We start from the raw sequence: 20,123 nt of genomic DNA, 5'->3' as shown, positions 1-20,123 counted from the left end.
TAGAGCAATTAGTGTAACATGATGATTGCACGAGAGAAGGGATGGGTGATGTTTCGGGTCGAGATCCTTCTTTAGTCTGAAGAAGGGTCTCGACCTGAAACGTCACCCATCCCTTCTCTCCAGAGATGCTGCCTGTCCTGCTGAGTTACTCCAGCATTGTGTGTCCATCTTCGATTTGACCCAGCATCGACGGAGCCTGGGTCGACGGAGCCCACGGCTGGGGCCTGGGTCGGTGCCACAGAGGCATGCGGAGAGGACCTGGCAGCGACAGTGGAGAGGTGGGCACGGCGGTCGATGAGGGCGCCGACCGACAGACAAGGACGGAACACGTGGAAGTGCGCGCCCCTGCCGTTACCTTGGGTAGGCAAGCAAAGAATTTCACTGCGACTTGTCGCGAGCAACAATAAAATATTCAATTCAATTCAATTAATTATATTTTTACGTTGAAGTCATTTTGCTATTGAAGCCAATTCTCTACTGTTCACAGTGTCAGGGTTTTTGGACCAAATAATTTAACATTCCTTGATGTCACAATTTTCCACACAAGATTAAAACCGTCATTCTCTTTGTTTAATAACCTTCATTGAATCTGCAGTTTAATTAAGGCACAAACAAACCTGCAACACAGCATGTTGTCTGAGAAGGTGAATTCACAGTGTTGGGAGCAAGTCCTTCATTATTATTGCTGTCTGTACCCCCTTTCATCTGATTCTACTTGCCAAATTTGTAGCTGAAATAGTGCATGGTTTTAGAACTCTAACTTAAAACATCTAAGTTTTTAGAATTCTAACTTAAGTAAGTTAGAATTGCTTTTTTGTGCCCCAGTATGACATGGATTTGTGCAAGCTAAATTCTCACCCTCACTGAGACCTTCCACAGCACCATTTGCTGTAAAAATATTTTAAATTTCTTCAAATAAATTATTTAAATGTCAATTTAATTAGAAATAAATGTAATTGAAAACTTTAAAATACAACAGAATAATTAAAAACTGTAAAGTAAAATAACTCGGGCACATACCCTTTTCATAAGGTTTGTGTGTGAGCTCGGTAGTTTTATCCATCAACATTCCCAGTGTAAAGCTGCACACTCAGCATTTCATAGCTCCATCACTGAGCTCGATGGTGAGTTTAGCAAATCTGAGGAAGGACATTATAGCCATAGAGGGAGTGCAGAGAAGGTTCACCAGACTGATTCCTGGGATGTCAGGACTTTCATATGAAGAAAGACTGGATAGACTCGGCTTATACTTGCTAGAATTTAGGAGATTGAGAGGGGATCTTATAGAAACGTACAAAATTCTTATGGGGTTGGACAGGCTAGATGCAGGAAGATTGTTCCCGATGTTGGGGAAGTCCAGGACTAGGGGTCACAGCTTAAGGATAAGGGGGAAATCCTTTAGGACCGAGATGAGAAGAAACTTTTTCACACAGAGAGTGGTGAATCTCTGGAACTCTCTGCCACAGAGGGTAGCTGAGGCCAGTTCATTGGCTATATTTAAGAGGGAGTTAGATGTGGCCCTTGTGGCTAAAGGGATCAGAGGGTATGGAGAGAAGGCAGGTACGGGATACTGAGTTGGATGATCAGCCATGATCATATTGAATGGCGGTGCAGGCTCGAAGGGCCGAATGGCCTACTCCTGCACCTATTTTCTATGTATCTATGTATATAAGTGTCAATACGCACACCTCCAGATTCAGGGACAGTTTCTTCCCAGCTGTTATCAGGCAACTGAACCATCCTACCACAACCGAAGAGCCTGTTTCCACCCTGTATTTATAAATTAAACCAATCTAAAATTTGCCTCCCAAAGAGACCATGCAGAGCCCCTTTCTCCATCTGCAAGAGTCTACACAGTACAATGGTAGCAAATAGACACAAAAGCTGGTGTAACTCACCGGGACAGGCAACATCGCTGGAGAGAAGGAATGGGTGACGTTTCGGTGCGAGACTTAAGAAGGGTCTCGTCCTGAAACATCACCCATTCCTACTCTCCAGAGATGCTGCCTGTCCCGCTGAGTTACCCCAGCATTTTAGTTTTTAGTTTAGTTTATAGATGCGGCATGGAAACAGGCCCTTCAGCCCACCGGGTCCGTGCCGACCAGCGATCCGCGCACATTAACACTATCCTGCACCCACTAGGGACATTTTCTTTTACATTTACCAAGCCAATTAACCTACAAACCTGTACGTCTTTGGAGCGTGGGAGGAAACCGAAGATCTCGGAGAAAACCCACGCAGGTCACGGGGAGAACGTACAAAACTCCGTACATCTTGTCTATCTTTGGTTTAAACCAGCATCTGCAGTTCCTTCCTACACACAATGGTCGCAAACATGGAACTACAGACTCAAGTGCACAATTAATCCCTTTGAACATGATCTAACTTGAGAGCAAAGGTCTCAGGGACGTATTATTAATTTAATTGTTGTCTCAGCCAAATTGCACCTACTGATGGGAAATACTTTCATTGCAAAGTAGGTCTCGAGTTCTGTTAATAAACTGCAGAGGCAACTCTTAATGCACTTTGATGTGCTTGAAGTGTGAGTGCCAGGTTCTGTGAAGGAATTGTCATCTTCCCGTGCTCAGTCTAACTCAGGAGTTAATAAGCGGAGGAAGTTCCCACTGACCCTGACTGTCTTTCCTGACCACAGCTTTAAATAATGGGCCGTTATACTGACTGAGACGTTTTCTCCCCGAGGGAATTGTTTTATGCGGTGAAGAATGTACACTGCAGTGCGATATCAACATAGAGAAACCAGGGATGAGCTTTCAGCTAAATGCATTAGGCTGAGTTAAGATGACAGATTGTTGCATCCAATCCCTCTTTCTCAATGTGCAAAGGGAAAAAGAGTTTGAATTTTTTTTAATACAGCCTCATTCCATCTTCCAAGCCCCAAAGCCACGTACAACCAGCGGATTATCTTAATTAGTGATAGGAGCAGAATTAGGCCATTCAGCTCATCAAAACCTACTCCGCCATTCAATCACGGCTGATCTATCTTTCCCCCTCAACCCCATTCTCCTGCCTTCGCCCCAATACACCCGTACTAATCAAAATCTTCCCATACAAAAATCTTCTGAGATGCAATCTTTTCTTTATCAAGTACAACGCCCCCTCACTTCAGCATTGATGCAGCAAGGATAAATTGTTGGAATGGGACTTGAAGCAACATCCCACTGACTTATTAGTGAGGGGAACATCCCTACGTTGACCCTGTCAAGCCCTGGAAAACATATTGTATCTATTGGGCGGCACAGTGGTGCAACTCGTAGAGCTTCCGCCTCACAGCGCCAGAGACCCGGGTTTGATCGCCACTCCACTGCTGTCTGTGAAGCTTGCATGTGCTCCCTGCTGTGACAGCGTGGGTTTCCTCCGGGTGCTCCGGTTTCCTCCCGCCTCCCAAAGACGTGCGGATTTGTAGGTTAATTGACCTCTGTAAAATTGCCACCAGTGTGAATGGAGTGAATGAGAAAGTGGGATATCATGGAACTGGAATACAGTACATTCTTCTAAACATGACTGTATTGGCCTGGTCTGCTTAAATTCTCCTCATAGGCCAATTCTACCTCCAATCCCAACGTATTCCCGGGAATCAATCCAGTACATTCCCGCTCTATCTGCATACGGAGATCAGAACTGTACATCGAAGGTAGACACAAAATGCTGGAGTAACTCAGCGGGTGAGGCAGCATCTCTGGCTCCTCCCTTTTTTCCCCCACATCCCCCCTCCCTTTCATCCCTCCCCTATGCTCCACCTCGACTCCCATTTATTTATCCCCCTCCCTCCATCCCCTACTTTCTTCCTTCTGCCTTCATAGTCAGCAACTCTTCAATCCTGTCCCACTCCTCCTGTTTTTGTCCCAATTATTCTGCCCATGGAGAAAACCCTCGCCTGTATCCACCTATAACGTGCCATGTTGGGTCAGGGCCTCGGGGTTCATCACCAACATCCACTTGCTGCCTGTGAACAACTCCCCCCCCCCCCCCCCCCCCCCCCATATAATCTGTCTGAAGAAGGGTCTCGACCAAAAACGTCACCTACCTATGTTCTCCGGAGATGCTGCCTGACCTGCTGAGTTACAGCAGGGCTTTGTGTAGTTTGGTGGATTAACCAGCATCTGCCGATCCTTGTTTCTACATGTTCGCAAGGATGTTGCCTGAATTGCAAGGCTTGAGTTACCAGGAGAGGAATGGGTAGGCTATCTCTATTTCTCTTGGAGCAAAGAAGTTGAGAAGTGACATGGTAGAGATACATAAAATTAGGAGAGGCCAGTGCTTTATATGTGACACAATGTACCAGTACAAGGGCGGCACGGTGGTGCAACAATAGAGTTGCTGCCTTACAGCGCTAGAGACCCGGGGTCAATCCTGACTACTGGTGCTGTCTGTATAGAGCTTGTACGTTCTCCCCGTGACTTGCGTGGGTTTTCTCCAGGAGCTCCGGTTCCCTCCCACACTCCAAAGACGAAAAGGTTTGTCGGTTAATTGGCTTGATATAATTGCAAATTGTCCCTAGTGTGCGTAGGATAGTGTTAGTGTGCGGGGATCGCTGGTCGGCGTAGACTCGGTGGGCCAAAGGGCCTGTTTCCGCGCTGTATCTCTAAACTAAACTGAACTAAACATGCCAGCACCTCTAAAAATTGAAACGTCATGATTTCCTCTTTTGGCGAAGTAACATCTATGTTTATTAATCGAGCAAACCAGCATCTCTTTCTTTGTAAAAAAACATTGGGAGAGGTGATAGATGGAGTAGATAGCCAGGGCATGTTATATCTAAAATTAGAGGCTATAGTTTTAACGTGAGAGGGAGAAGGTTTAAAGGGGATCTGAGCGGTACATTTTGAACGCAAAGTGTAATTGGTTTATGAAATTAGCTATTAGAGGTGGTGGTGGAGGCAGGAACAACATTAACATTTGAGATAAGGAATTAATGCAAGCAAGCTATGTTAATAAAATAGATTGGCATGATGGCCAGCACAGATATAGTGGGCCAAATGCTATGACCCTTTGCCTGAACACGAGGCCACCAAATCCAGTACTCTGACTCTGAAATACAGGGTGGCACAGTGGCAGAGCAATTGATGCAGGTGTCACAGCTCGAGAGTCCCTAGTTCCATCCTGTCCTCAGCTGTGCGGAGTTTGCACGTTCTCCCCATGACCATGCAAGCTTCTGCTGGGGACTCTGATTTCCTCCCACCCCCCCCCCCCCCAGAATGTGCAGGTTAGCAGATTAATTATCTCCAGTAAATTACCCATTAGTGTAGCTAAGTGCCCTAAAAAATTAAAGGGGAGTTGATGAGCTTCTGAGAGACAAACAGTTGCAGAGGTACAAGGAGGCCTGTGGAGGCCAAGTCAATGGGTATTTTTAAGGCAGAGATAGATTCTTGATTAGTACAAGTGTCAGGGGTTATGGGGAGAAAGCAGGAGAATGGGTTTAGGAGGGAGAGATAGATCGACCATCATGGAACGGTGGAATAGACGAATGGGAGACAGTGGGAATGATGGTATATTGTTCTGCTGGGAGATAGCATGATCCTGATGAGTCTTTAGACGTCACTTTAGACAGCAAGGAAACAGGCCCTTTGGCCTACTGTCCGCCCAGACCTGCGATCACCCCTTATACAAACACAATCCTACACACCAAGGACATTTTACAATTTTACCGAAGCCAATTAACCTAAAACCTGTACGTCTTTGGAGAATGGGAGGAAACCGGAGCACCCGGAGGAAACCCACGTGGTCACAGGGAGAATGTACAAACTCCGTACAGACAGCACCCATAGACAGAATCGAACCCGGGTCCCTGGCGCTGTAGATAGATAGATAGATAGATAGATAGATAGATAGATAGATAGAAAATAGGTGCAGGAGGATGCCATTTGGCCCTTCGAGCCAGCACCGCCATTCACTGTGATCATGGCTGATCATCCCCAATCAATAACCCGTGCCTGCCTTCTCCCAATATCCCTTCATTCCACCAGCCCCTAGTGCTCTATCTAACTCTCTCTTAAATCCATCCAGTGACTTGGCCTCCACTGCTCTCTGAGGTAGGGAATTCCACAAATTCACAACTCTCTGGGTGAAAAAGTTTTTTCTCACCTCAGTCTTAAATGGCTTCCCCTTTATTGTAACACTGTGGCCCCTGGTTCTGGACTCGCCCAACATTGGGAACATTTTTCCTGCATCTAGCTTGTCCAGTCCTTTTATAATTTTATATGTTTCTATAAGATTCCCCATCATCCTTCTAAACTTCAGTGAATACAAGCCCAGTCATATCAATCTTTCCTGTTGTGACAGTCCCGCCATCCCAGGGATCAATCTCGTTAACCCTCGCTGCACTGCCTCAATCACAAGGATGTCCTTCCTCAGATTAGGAGACCAAAACTGTACACAATACTCCAGATGTGGTCTCACCAGAGCCCTATACAACTGCTGTGAGGCAGCAATTCTACCGCTGCGCCACCATGCCACCCAGAGTTGAGTGGCCTCCCCCTTTCTGAGTTGTTATAAATGTCAGGAACAATAGTTGGCACGTTGAACGTAAATACACTGATTAAAACATTAAAATAACACTGGAGAATGAATGGGAACATTGTCTTTCCGATACCCTAAGTTTAAAAAAAACATGTACATTTAATATAATTTGTTCAATTTTGCTCAGTGTCATCATATCGAGTTGTATTTTCAACAGCTACAATTAATAGAGAGACGTGCACTGATTTACTTGAGACTGGAGGTCCATACATCTTACATTTCCAAAGCAATTTCCAAAAGAGACCACAATATTTACATGGGTTTGGAACGGGAATGATAGTTGAAAAATCCAAATGAAGTCTTAAGTACTTTTCTCTTATCTCGGTTATGCTTTAAGTATGGTTTCACAATCTTGGGCTAAGAGCCAAGAAAATTGGCGCTTGATTTGTACAAGCTGTGCTGATTGCAGATTGCAAAGTCTGACTTCAGTATATCGTACTTCCAATTCCACCCCGTTAAACCTGAAATTGGTGGACTCCTGTCCAAGTAGGACAGACGTTGCATTCCACCTCCAGCCCCGGTTATTGATAGTGCTCTCACACGTACCTGTGTCAATGCTGCTCTTTGGACTTTCCATCAGTCCCTCCAGCACATGCTCCACGATGTTCTCCGGGGTGTCTGAGAAGTGCCACAACGTACTGCTTAGCGTTGACCCATTGGGGCTCATTTCCCCCGATGACAGAGACGGACTGGTCAGCTCGTCATCCGTGTCCGCCCATTTGTTCTCCAGGCAACCGATGTCGGAGCCGAACTCATCCTTGGGGCTCGGGCTGTCATTCCCGGGGACCGCTTCCTTTAAGAAGGGGAGGATTTTGGAGGCGCTGGGTCTCCGCTTGAGAGTCGCTGGAAAGAAGCTGTCCTTGTCCACACGGCCTCTGGTCAGTGTCGAGGTCTGCTTCTTGAGAAATTTTTCTATTTGCTTCATCCCTGTCATTGTCTTCGAACACTGATCGGGGCTGAAGGATTTCAGCGCGTCTCAACGCCTCTACTGCGTGGGAGGGGCTCTCCCCACCTCATCACCAGAGCTGTTTGTTTCAAACCAGGGCGAGCGTGGTGCTCGAGGGCAGTTCACTCCCATTGACTATTTGAAGCAAGGCAGGAATTTCCATGGCACTCTGCAAGCTGATACTAGTAGGCAAGAGGCAGAGACAAAAAAAAACAACATAGCCATGATCAGTCAAGGTACAAGGCAGAGCAAAATTAATTCTACAACATAAAAATTAAATTAAAAGGGAGTTTCCAGAAACTCAAATGTGTGAAACTACTTCTCTGAATTCTCCCATCTTTAATTACATTCTCACTTTTATTGCTTATCACAAAGCCCATTTATCACTTTAAAAATCAAACAGTCAATCTAGAAACTCTTCATTGAGCATACAGCATTTTTCATAATGTTGCCACTCATCCGATGGTTAATAATTTCTTTGGCTGCCTCAGTTTACTTTAGTTTAGTTTAGTTTATTATTGTCACGAGTCCTGAGGTGCAGTGAGAAGCTTTTTTGTTCCGTGCTATCCAGTCAGCAAGATGTCTATACATAATGTTTAAGAAGGAACTGCAGATGCTGGAAGAAGGGTTTCGGCCCGAAACGTTGCCTATTTCCTTCGCTCCTTAGATGCTGCTGCACCCGCTGAGTTTCTCCAGCACTTTTGTCTATACATGATTATCGTCAAGCATTCCATTAGTGTACAGATACAGGATAAAGGGTGTTATGTTCAGCGCAAGATAAAATCCAATAAAGATATTTCAAAGGTAGACACAAAATGATGGAGTAACTCAGTGGGACGGGCAGCATCTCTGGAGAGAAGGAATGGTGACGTTTCGGGTCGAGACCCTTCTTCAGGCTGTTGTCGGGGGAGCGTGCGGTACAAAGATAGAATGTTCAGATATTTCAAATTTCTCCAATGAGGTGGTGGGAGGTCAGGACCGCTCGCTAGCTGGTGGGGGGGCCGTTCAGTTGCCTGATACCATTGTAATCCGTGCACTCCATACATTGCCCTACAAATGAACGCAAAAATATCTCTGAATAAAAGAGTGATTCTACCCTTACAGAATGACCTTCATTTGAGATGAAGCTTTTCAGATATCTCAACAACCTCCATTAAAGAAGGGCCTCGACCCGAAACGTCACCCATTCCTTCTCTCCAGAGATGCTGCAAGTCCCACTGAGTTACTCCAGCACTTTGTGTCTATCCTCGATTTATACCAGCATCTGCAGTTCCTTCCTACGCATTTAAAGAATATAGAAACATAGAAACATAGAAATTAGGTGCAGGGGTAGGCCATTCGGCCCTTCGAGCCTGCACCGCCATTCAATATGATCATGGCTGATCATCCAACTCAGTATCCCATACCTGCCTTCTCTCCATACCCTCTGATCCCCTTAGCCACAAGGGCCACATCTAACTCCCTCTTAAATATAGCCAATGAACTGGCCTCGACTACCCTCTGTGGCAGAGAGTTCCAGAGATTCACCACTCTCTGTGTGAAAAAAGTTCTTCTCATCTCGGTTTTAAAGGATTTCCCCCTTATCCTTAAGCTGTGACCCCTTGTCCTGGACTTCCCCAACATCGGGAGCAATCTTCCTGCATCTAGCCTGTCCAACCCCTTAAGAATTTTATAAGTTTCTATAAGATCCCCTCTCAATCTCCTAAATTCTAGAGAGTATAAACCAAGTCTATCCAGTCTTTCTTCATAAGACAGTCCTGACATCACAGGAATCAATCTGGTGAACCTTCCCAGCACTCCCTCTATGGCAATAATGTCCTTCCTCAGATTTGGAGACCAAAACTGTACGCAATATCCCAAGTAACTTCCATCAAAGATCAACTTTGAATGGAAACTCACCAGAGGGGTAATATAGAGTCTGATAGAATCTGATGATAGAATCTATCTCCAGAGCACAACACAGAGTGAGAATAGCATTAAACCTCTAGCCTTTAAACAAGCAATTCTGAAATGTACTTTTTGCCATCTCTTAAAGCAAATCTTTTTATATATATATCTCTTATTTGGGTAAATTTTCCTTCTTTAAATCAATTGGATGTCCGTTTTCCCTGGGGTAAGGAAGGATTGTGAACCAGTCAGGGTTCTAGCACTAATTACTGGGTGACAATAAATATTGCAGAGACAATTTCTGTTTGAAAGTGTGTCGAATTGCAGAGACTCTCAGCAAAGGCAGCACGGTGGCGCAGCGGTAGAGTTGTTGCCTTACAGCGCTTGCAGCGCCAGAGACCCGGGTTCGATCCCGACTACGGGTGCTGTCTGTACGGAGTTTGTACGTTCTCCCCGTGACCGCGTGGGTTTTCGCCGAGATTTTCGGTTTCGTCCCCCACTCCAAAGACGTACAGGTTTGTAGGGTAATTGGCTTGGTATAAGTGTAAATTGTCCCTAGTGGGTGTAGGATAATGTTGATGAGCGGGGACCGCTGGTCGGCGCGGACTCAGTGGGTCGAAGGGCCTGTTTCTGTGCCGCATCTCTAAACTAAACTAAACGAAGAAGCTTTGCGCTTTAGTAGCTGTCCAATTGATCCCACTTCTGAGGTTGGTATTGGATCTGCGGTCACCAACTCTTCAGGTTGTGCACTCCAGACCATTCCAACGTGTTGTGTAAAACAGATGCTAAGCAAGAACAAGGCACGGTGATGTATCCCAATTGTGCATTCAGCTTAAGAATGGTCGCTCGAACAAGTTACTGGTGATCCAATATTGCTTGAACCCAATCAAGCAATCGAAATCAATAGACAATAGACAATAGGTGCAGGAGTAGACCATACGGCCCTTCAAGCCAGCACCGCCATTCAATGTGATCAAGGCTGATCATCCACAATCAGTACCCCCCCCTGTTCCTGCCTTCTCCCCATATCCCCTAACTCCGCTATCTTCAAGAGCCCTATCTAGCTCTCTCTTGAATGTTTCCAGAGAACCGGCCTCCACCGCCCTCCACAATCCCAGGAGAGAAGCAAGGAATTAAGTAAATGGTGGAGGGAGACGAGGGTGGGGTATAAATGAAGATTGTGTTGCAAGAAGGGTAGAAACATCTCGTGAGAAACGACTTGAAAAGTCACTCTTAAGGAGGTCCCGTGTAGTAATCTGCATTGCATAACGTCTCGTAAAGTGGAATAGGATGAACAGTGGTTCAAAGGGGACAAGTTCAGCTCCTCACTCTAAATGAGATGTAATGCTCTCACGTGATAAGTAGAAGCTTGTGTCTTTTATCTTCTGTATCAACTAACTCCATCCACCACTCCAAGTCAGAACCAAATGGGAAAAATATGTTTTTTAATAATTCTTCATTCATTCGTTTCGCTGCTAATCTGCCTTTCATCAAGCTAACACCTTGTTAATCAGCATTTGGCAGAAGCACAAGCAGAGCTGCACCAAACAAAACTATTAAATCAGGCTGGGGGCAAAATTCAAACACCTTAATCATCCTTCAACACTTCGCTAGTCATCATTCCAATTGACAAACTTAAATAATTGAACGCGATGAGTGAGCTGTCATAGCCCAGCCAAACCCTAGTTACTGGAATTGTTTTAAACAGAGAAACATAGAAAATAGGTGCGAGAGTAGGCCATTCGGCCCTTCAGGCCAGCACCGCCATTCCCATGGCTGATCATCCAAAATCAGTACCGCGTTCCTGATTTTTCCCCGTGTTTTCTTGATTGGGACGATGCACATTGTGGGATACCAATGATAATCTGTCAGGGCGGTGCCATTCATAGAAATTAGGTGCAGGAGTAGGCCATTCGGCCCTTCGAGCCTGAATTCCATAAATTTAATTTGTTTTTAAACAATGGTGTGTGGTGGCGATAGCCAAGATATGAAAGAAATTCTTATATTTATCCCAGGAACTTGGAAGCAGCACAGTGCACTGTCTAGGAAGGAACTGCAGATGTTGGTTTAAACCGAAGATAGACACAAAAAGCTGGAGTTACTCAGCGGGACAGGCAGCATCTCTGGAGAGAAGGGATGGGTGACGTTTCGGTCGAGACCCTTCTTCAGACTTGACGTGGGATGACGCAGGTGGTCGCCGGCTGCTGACTTCAGTGAATTCCATTGGCGACTACCTACGTCAACCGGCGACTGAATTGTCTTCAGTTGTCGCTGACAGGGTCGTAGCTTGTCGCGGGTGGACGTAGGTTGTGGTAGGTGTGGTCGTAGGTGGACGTCCTAATGGGTCGCCAGTTGTCGTTAGCTTCCTGTAATTTGACGTCGACTAGGTGGTAGGTAGTCGTAGACATTGTCGTAGACATTGTCATAGGTGGGGGGGGGGGGGGGTCCAGTCGCCACTTTTTCGGCAACCTGCTACGACTGTGACAGTCGCCGGCAGTCGCCGAAAAAATCGCCTAAGTGGGACAGGCCCTTTAAAAACCTTGCCCCTCTCACCTTATAGATTTATGCTCGCTAATCTTTAACATTTCCATTGTGGGTTGAAAGGTTCAGACTATCTATGCCTCTCAGAATTTTACATACTTCTATCTGGTCTCCCCTCAACCTCCAGCGTTTTAGAGAAAATAATCCCGAGTTTGCCCAAACTCTCCTTGTTGCTAATACCCACTAAACCACGCAGCATTCTGACGCAGCAACCTCTTCTGCACCCTCTCCACAGCCGCCACAGATTCATTCATAGAACAAAAAGCTTATTAATAAAATGTACAATAGACGTTCTTAGGAAATGCGCGGCAGTATAGGAAAGTGTTTCCCCCATGTGTAGGAACTGAAGCATTTAGAATAGAATGCTTTAGAAGCAGATATCGATTCATAAAATAAAAGTGGTAATTGGCCCACTGTGTCTATGCCAGCAATTCATCGACTAAAATAGCCAATTACTGATTTATTGTGTATTGGTAGGCGCAGAACTGAGTGATTGATATAAAAAGGCAGTATGTTCATCGATTACTTAAATTTTGATTGGCGGGTTTTTAATTAATGAGGGAATGTAGCTGCAAAAATCATCATCTGTAAAATAATGTCATAAATGGCTACTTTGAAAAAGGATTCATTTCAATTGGCAAGAGAATGCGTCCTTGACATGTACAAGGTGTACACACACCAGCAATCTACATTAGTACTGCTTGTTCAGAGGATTTATTGTTTTAAAGATTTTCTTTTACCACTTATATGGTTGTCAGGATGTGGATGCGTTTGGCAAACATGGCATTTGCTTTTCTTCTCTAATTCTCCTGACATTTGGTGGCTTACCCAGGTACAGTTAACATCCTGGGAACAAGTTCTTAAGAAGGAACTGCAGATGCTGGAAAATCGAAGGTAGACAAACGTGCTGGAGAAAACTCAGCGGGTGCAGCAGCATCTATGGAGCGAAGGAAATAGGCAACGTTTCGGGACGAAACGTTGCCTATTTCCTTCGCTCCGTAGATGCTGCTGCACCCGCTGAGTTTCTCCAGCATTTTTGTGTACCTTCTAGAAATCCACTGTTTATTAACCCGGATCTGTCCTTTCGCAACTTCAAATGTTACTTTAGACTTCTTCAGACTGATGTAGGGTGGGGGGTGGGGGGAAGAAAGGAGAAAGGAAGAGGAGGAGCCCGAGGGCTGAGGGAGAGCTGAGAAGGGGAGGAGACAGCAAGGGCTACCGGAAATTGGAGAAGTCAATGTTTATGCCGCTAGGGTGCAGACTGCCCAAGCGGAATATGAGGTGCTGCTCCTCCAATTTCCGGTGGTGCTCTCTCTGGCCATGGAGGAGGCCCAGGACAGAAAGGTCGGGAACAAGTTCTACGCTCAGTCTGAAGAAGGGTCTCGACCCGAAATGTCACCCATTTTCTCCTATCCAGAGATGCTGCCTGTCCCGCTAAGTTACTCCAGCATTTTGTGTCTACCTTTGGTGTAAACCGGCGTCTGCAGTTCCTCCCTACACAAGGCTAACAACCTATTTTTTCACTCAATTACGGCAGTGAACCAGATGACCAGAACCACTAGTTGCCAACTCAAGCTTGCAAGCACCAGCTTTTTGTTCTTACACTTGAACCTTGCAATCAACTACCTTGATAGGATTTGAACTCATCACTGCTAATAAATGGTGCTAGTTTCTGGATACAACTCCAGTAACTTAACCACCAAGCCATCACACCCACTTGCACACAAGATATGTATTTATATACAGCTATGCATTCTTTACCAGGTGTGATAGCTCTATCTTCATGCGTCACAGTGAGGTTGATTGTTAATTAACGAATCCTCGTAAGTTAATGGATCCTCAGGTGCATTCAGACTGCATTCCTCCTTAATAGTTCTAACAAACTGAAAGTGCAACTTTGGCACGCGTTATTCAGCTCATTAGAATTACTTGAGCAAAACACAAAGTGCTGGAGTTACTCAGAGGGTCTCAAAACATGTGTGGAGGGAATGGACAGGTAACAATTTGGGCGGGACCCTTCTTCAGACCGTTCCCGACCCAAAATCTCCCCTGTCTATTCCCTACGCAAATGCTGCTTGACCCGCAGAGATACTCCAGCTCTTTGTGCTTTGCTCAAGATTCCAGCAGCTGCAGTTCCATTAGAATTAGTTGCTTCCTATTCATAAAAGATCGTGTTGCCCTGGAGGATATAGACCGTGCCTGCCAATCTTTATAATGAGGCTGCGGTATATCTATGCAAACCCCCTGGTTTAAATGAACAGTTTTGCTCTCAGTCATTGAAAGAATTGAATATGAAATTTAACCTGATGTAACCCAAACAATTACGCCTTTGAACACAAGGCAAATGGTATCCCTCTCCTATTGCCCTGCAGGAATTGCATACATTATGTAGCAAAGTCTCACACACTTAAGGGCCTGTCCCACTTACCCGATTTTTTCGGCGACTTGCCGGCACCCGTCATAGCCGCGCGAGCAGGTGGCCGAAAGTTTTTGACATGTTGAAAATCCACCGGCGACCAGAAAAAGGTACGCCTCCTTGGGCGACTACTCACCACCAAACAGGCGTCACCCCCGCGACATGTCGCCTGTACGGTCGTGAGCGGTCGCCCAAAGAGTCGTACCTTTTTCTGGTCGCCGCTGGATTTTCAACATGTTGAACATTTTCGCCGACCTGCTGCGACTATGGCGGGTGCAGGCAAGTCGCCGAAAAAATCGCGTTAAGTGAGACAGACCCTTTAGCACCTGCAAGATATTATGAAGAGAAGGAGTCTTCAGCAAATTGAATTGTGAAAGTGAGCACTGACAGGGGAGGGGGGGGGGGGGGGGGTGATGAAAGGTGTAAGATCGTGCTGATCCCTACGATTTTACCGAAGCGGGTGTAATTTAAGGGTGAGATTTTGTGCTGTTGTTTTATTGAACAAGGGCAGCAGATGGTGAGGACCACCATCCACGGATTAGCTGCGGGCAGCCTCAAACTGAGCTGGGAATGCGCCAATTTAAAATTTAAAACAGCAACATGGGCGACACAGAAAATACTCTTAATAAATTAAACATTTTTTTGTTCATGGGGGAGGGGGGTGCTTAAAGAGCACGTTCAAAGGAGGTGTCTCTGGTGTATTCCTCGTGGCGAGTGAGGGGGATGGGGGGGGTTGTATTAATCACATCAGGGCTCAGAATTCTGAAATGTGTTTGATCTGAAATTATAGTGTACCGTGGAAGACTTCATTAAATTTTAATACAGTGAACTCTCAGTCTTCCAGGGTTCCTGAGGATGCATCATCATAAGAAGGGATGGAAAAGGAGGAAGAGGTGTAACAAGTGGAGGGGGTGGGAAACAAAGATTGCATTTACTTGGTGCATAAATCGATCGCAATATGATTTAGAACAAGATCCTGGCCATGACACCTTTATGCCAAATTCGGAGATATGATAATGAAGTGAATATCCAGCTTGCTTTCTGACTGTGTTGATTACATGAATATTCATCAATATTCTCTTGAGAAAATCTACACTTTTTATCGCTGCACAGGGTTTATTTTTAGAAGACATCTGCCCAAGTCCAAACCAGTACTATTTTCTTGACTCCATTCAGGGGCTTTTTAGGGGGTGCGTCAGAGGTTGTGGGGAGAAGGCAGGAGAATGGGGTTCAGAGGGGAAGATAGATCAGCCATGATTGAATGGTGGAGTAGATTGGCGGGGCCGAATGGCCTAATTCTACTGACCTCATGACATTTCATTGGGAGAATAGTATTTAATATGCCTACTTTGTGATCTCACAAATAATAATAATAATAATAATAATAATAATAATAAATACTTTACTGATCCCCTCAGGGAAATTCAGATGTCCAGAAGCCCCCAACCAACAAACCCACAGATTCACAACGAACGCAGACAGAAAATACATAGAATACAATGTGGACACTACCTGAGAGCAATAAATATGTAAAAAGACCAATAATTAACAATTAAAAATTGCAAAATGCATCCCCCTACAGCCTAGCGGTCCGAATTATAAAATCTAATGGCTGCAGGGGTGAAGGATCTCCTGAACCGCTCCGTTCTACAGGGCAGGGAGAGGAGCCGGTTGTTGTTCCGAGTGCTCTTTTGACTCTCCAGAATTACATGGAGGGGATGCCCGGGGTTTTTCAGGATGGCCTGCACCTTGTGCCTCATACGCCTCTCAAGCACATCCATCCCAGAGTCTACTCTCCCCTCCAGCACTGAGCTAGCTCGTTTAACCAGTTTGACCAGCTTCTTGTTGTTTTTTGCACTAATGCTGTTGCCCCAGCAGACAACAGCGTAGAAAATAACACTTGCAACCACAGTGTTGTAAAACATGTGCAGCATCTCATTACACACATTGAAGGATTTGAACCTTCTGAGGAAAAAGAATCTGCTCTGGCCTTTTTTGTAGAGGGAGTCAGAGTTGACAGACCAGTCCAGTTTGTTATCAAGGTGCACTCCAAGGTATTTATATGTCTGCACCACCTCAATGTCAGCCCCTGCAGCGTTGACCGGCTGAAGGGGGAGCTTGGACCTGCCAAAGTTAACCACCATCTCTTTAGTCTTAGTTGTGTTCAGGATGAGACAGTTCTCTTCACTCCAGGCACAAAAGGAACTGGTCAAGTTCCTGTATTCCTCCTCCTGCCCGTTCCTTACACATGCCACAATCGCTGTATCATCTGAATATTTCTGTACGTGGCATGTGTCAGACTTATAGTTAAAGTCTGCTGTATACAGGGTGAAGAGGAACGGGGCCAGAACCGTTCCCTGTGGGGCTCCAACATTGCACACCACTGTGCCAGAGACACTGTCCCCCAGCTTGACAAACTGTGGTCGACCCGTCAGGAATGGACCAAAGCCAAAGGATGTTTTCCTTACGTCAAAGTGGTTCAGTTCTGCTGTGATATTCACATTCATGATAGGTCTCTGTTATCACCAGGTAAGGGTTGGAACTGTGTTTAGTCTGAGTTTAGGTTATTGTCATGTGTACCGAGCTGCAGTGAAAAGCATTTGTTTTAATGCTAAACGGTCAGTCAGAAACAATACACATTACAATCGAGCCATCCACAGTGTAAAGATACACGATAAAGGGAATAACATGAATAACATATAGTGCAAGATAAAGTCTGATCCAAGATAGTCCGAGTTTAGTTAAACTGATTGAAAGTAATTCATATATGTACATGTTAAATGTAACATCTAGCTTTTGAGAGCACTGAATAATTAATTCCTCACATATCATTTTATATCAACTAATTCATCACTGCAATTAATTATATTTTCAACAAAATTCCAAGGCTGGTCTATATAGCTGTTCTCCAGCCCAAAGAACATAGGGATTAGGCACAAAATGCTGGCGTAATTCAGCGGGCAAGGCAGCATCTCTGTAGAAAAAGCATAGGTGGCGTTTTGGGTCGAGACTGAGAGTTATGGAGGAGGATTCTAGAGGCATGGGAAGGTATATAACAAAGCAGATCCTGCATCAATGAACATTGAACATAGGTACAGGAGTAGACAATATTCCCCCGAGTCTGATCCACCACTATTTGAACGGTGGTGCAGGCTCAGAGAAATTCTGTCTCCTACTATATCTATGTTCCTTACACTTTTAGATTGTAGACTTTTGAGATGCAGCGCGGAAACAGGCCCATTGGCCCACCGAGTCCTCACCGACCAGCCTTCACCCCTTACACTATAACGCCCCTGTCCCATTTAGGAAACCTGAACGGAAACCTCTGGAGACTTTGCTCCCCACCCAAGGTTTCCGTGCGGTTCCCAGAGGTTGCAGGTGGTTGCCGGAGGTTGCAGGTAGTGGAAGCAAGTAAGGAGACTGACACAAAACCTCCGGGAACCGCACGGAAACCTTGGGTGGGGCGCAAAGTCTCCAGAGGTTTCCGTTCATGTTTCCTAAGTGGGACAGGGGCATTTAACACTACACCACACACAAGAGACAATTTACAATTTTACCAGGGCCAATTAACCTACAAACCTGTACGTCTTTGGAGTGTGGGATGAAACCAGAGCACCCGGAGAAAACCCTCGCGGTCACAGGGAGAACGCACAAACTCCGTGCAGACAGCATCCTAGGTCAGGATCGAACCTGGTTCTCTGGCGCTGTAAGGCAGCAATTGTGCCGCTGCACAGATTGGGGAAAGGGTAAATTGGTCTGGTGTGGAAATGTGTTCAAGATTCCTAGCCTAGCCATTAGCAGGATTGTCTGCCACCTGCACAACTGACAAATAATACAGCTGCCACATGAAAGTATATCAAATGTTTGACACCTAATCCAAATACAATGACACCATACTAATATATGAGGCACACAGACAAAAGGGAAACACAAAGTGTCTTCAGATAGCATCTGTAATTTAAGCTCCATTCTTACCACCACACTCGATGACTCCAGATAGCCCTGCGTCACTCACAATATGGCTTTGTCATTTCTATCACAGACCCAATCCCAGCACATCAATTCATTGAATCATCGAAAGGCACAGCGTGGAAACAGGCCCTTCGGCCCACCAATGCTGATCAACGATCGCCCTTTCACACTCGTTCTATGTTCCCCCCACCTTCTCATCCACTCCCTACACCTTAGGGGTCAATTTACCGAGGCCAATCGGCCTCCAGGTTTGCACGTCTTCGGGGTGTGGGAGGAAAGCCACACGGTCGTAGGGAGAGCGCGCAAACTCAACACAGGCAGCACCCGAAGTCAGGATCGAACCTGGGTCTCTGGCGCTGTGAGGCAGCTGTTCTACTAACTGCACACTCCTTGCACATGGTCATTCCACTGCCCCAAATACCAATGTTTTTCAAAAAGGTAGACAAAGTTTTGATCAAATGTATTGACTCCCTATTTTCTCCCTTTATAGATCTTGTTTCCAGCATTTTGAGTTTTTACTTCAGATTCTCAACAATTTCAGTAATTTGGTTTTGGACAAGGGAGCAGACCACTATGGTCCTGTGGACCGCTGTGCCACCAAGGCACAGCAATAATATACGTGCAGGCAGTGGTACAAAACCATATCTTATTTCCTGAAAAATCAGCAGCACAAAAATATTTATTTCATATTATCATGGGACCACAGCTGGTGGATGCAGTTAAGGTTACAGATCAGCCAAGATCTAAAACAGCAGAAATATATTTAGCATTGCTGCAAAGCTATTTCAAGCTGTTTTATCATTGTCATGGGCCCGATACAGTGTAGTTTAGTTTAGTTTAGAGGTACAGCGCGGAAACAGGCCCTTTGGCACACCGAGTCCGCGCCGACCAGCGATCCCCGCACATTAACACGATGCTACACACACTAGGTACAATTTAGAATTATATCAAGTAATTTGACCTACAAACCTGTGTGTCTTTGGAGTGTGGGAGGAAACCGGAGCACCCGGAGAAAACCCTCGCAGAGATCGTGCAAACTCCGCGCAGATTGCACTCGTAGTCAGGATCTAACCCGGGTCTCTGGCGCTGTAAGGAAGCAACTCTACTGCTGGGCCACACCTACAGAGAGTAGGGTGAAGTAAGCATGTTGGGTTGAACATTTAACTAGGTATTTCCAGCCTTTTCTATTTTTATTTGAAATGCCCAGCCTTTGCTTGTTACTGCACAAACTGTGCAGACGGCTTTGAAGTTCATATAATGAAGGGAGTGCCCGGTATTACTGCTCCAAGACATGCTACAAACTTGCACTCAGAATGCTAACTATTGGCACCAGGTATAAAGAGAATGAAAAGGCTCAGTTTCCTAATGCCATCAAATCCCTCCTGCACAGCAAGAGAAATGTTATGCCCAAATCCCATTCATTGATAAGTACGATCAACTGTGTTTCTATGCTGGCTGCTTGGAGCCACGAGGAAAGTACAACCGCTTTCACGTTCTCAGTGAGACAAGCTGCTACATGCCTGCATTTTCCAAGAGTTCAAGATTGGGCAGGTGTTTCGGCAGAGATGTTTACCTCAACTCAAGCAACAGGATGCTGCCAAACCTGAAATCTCTCTGGGAAACAGTCGGATGCGAAAGCAATGGACTTTTCCACAGCATTATGTAGCAATATAATTGCCTGCGTAAATGTGGGTGAATGGGGCAGATGAAATCCAGTGGTGGCGTACAACAATTCACCTGAGAGGATTTGACAGCAATGGACAACATGATAAAAGGGAAGGTACACAAAAATGCTGGAGAAACTCAGCGGGTGCAGCAGCATCT

The 20,123-nt window shown here is 45.5% G+C and overlaps 1 protein-coding gene across 1 annotated transcript in view; it reads right to left on the bottom strand.

Moving 5' to 3' along the window:
- rapgefl1 (Rap guanine nucleotide exchange factor like 1) overlaps positions 1–20,123 on the bottom strand; it is a 90,163-nt gene that overhangs the window by 51,541 nt on the left and 18,499 nt on the right. The window contains exon 2 of the mRNA XM_033035033.1: positions 7,084–7,665. Within this exon, the coding sequence (XP_032890924.1) occupies positions 7,084–7,471 (388 nt within the window). The 5' untranslated portion in view covers positions 7,472–7,665. The remainder of the gene's footprint in view (positions 1–7,083; positions 7,666–20,123) is intronic.

This window comes from Amblyraja radiata, chromosome 16, assembly GCF_010909765.2.
Source record: "Amblyraja radiata isolate CabotCenter1 chromosome 16, sAmbRad1.1.pri, whole genome shotgun sequence".
Lineage (NCBI taxonomy): Eukaryota > Metazoa > Chordata > Chondrichthyes > Rajiformes > Rajidae > Amblyraja > Amblyraja radiata.
This window is presented reverse-complemented; position numbering and strand designations above follow the sequence as displayed.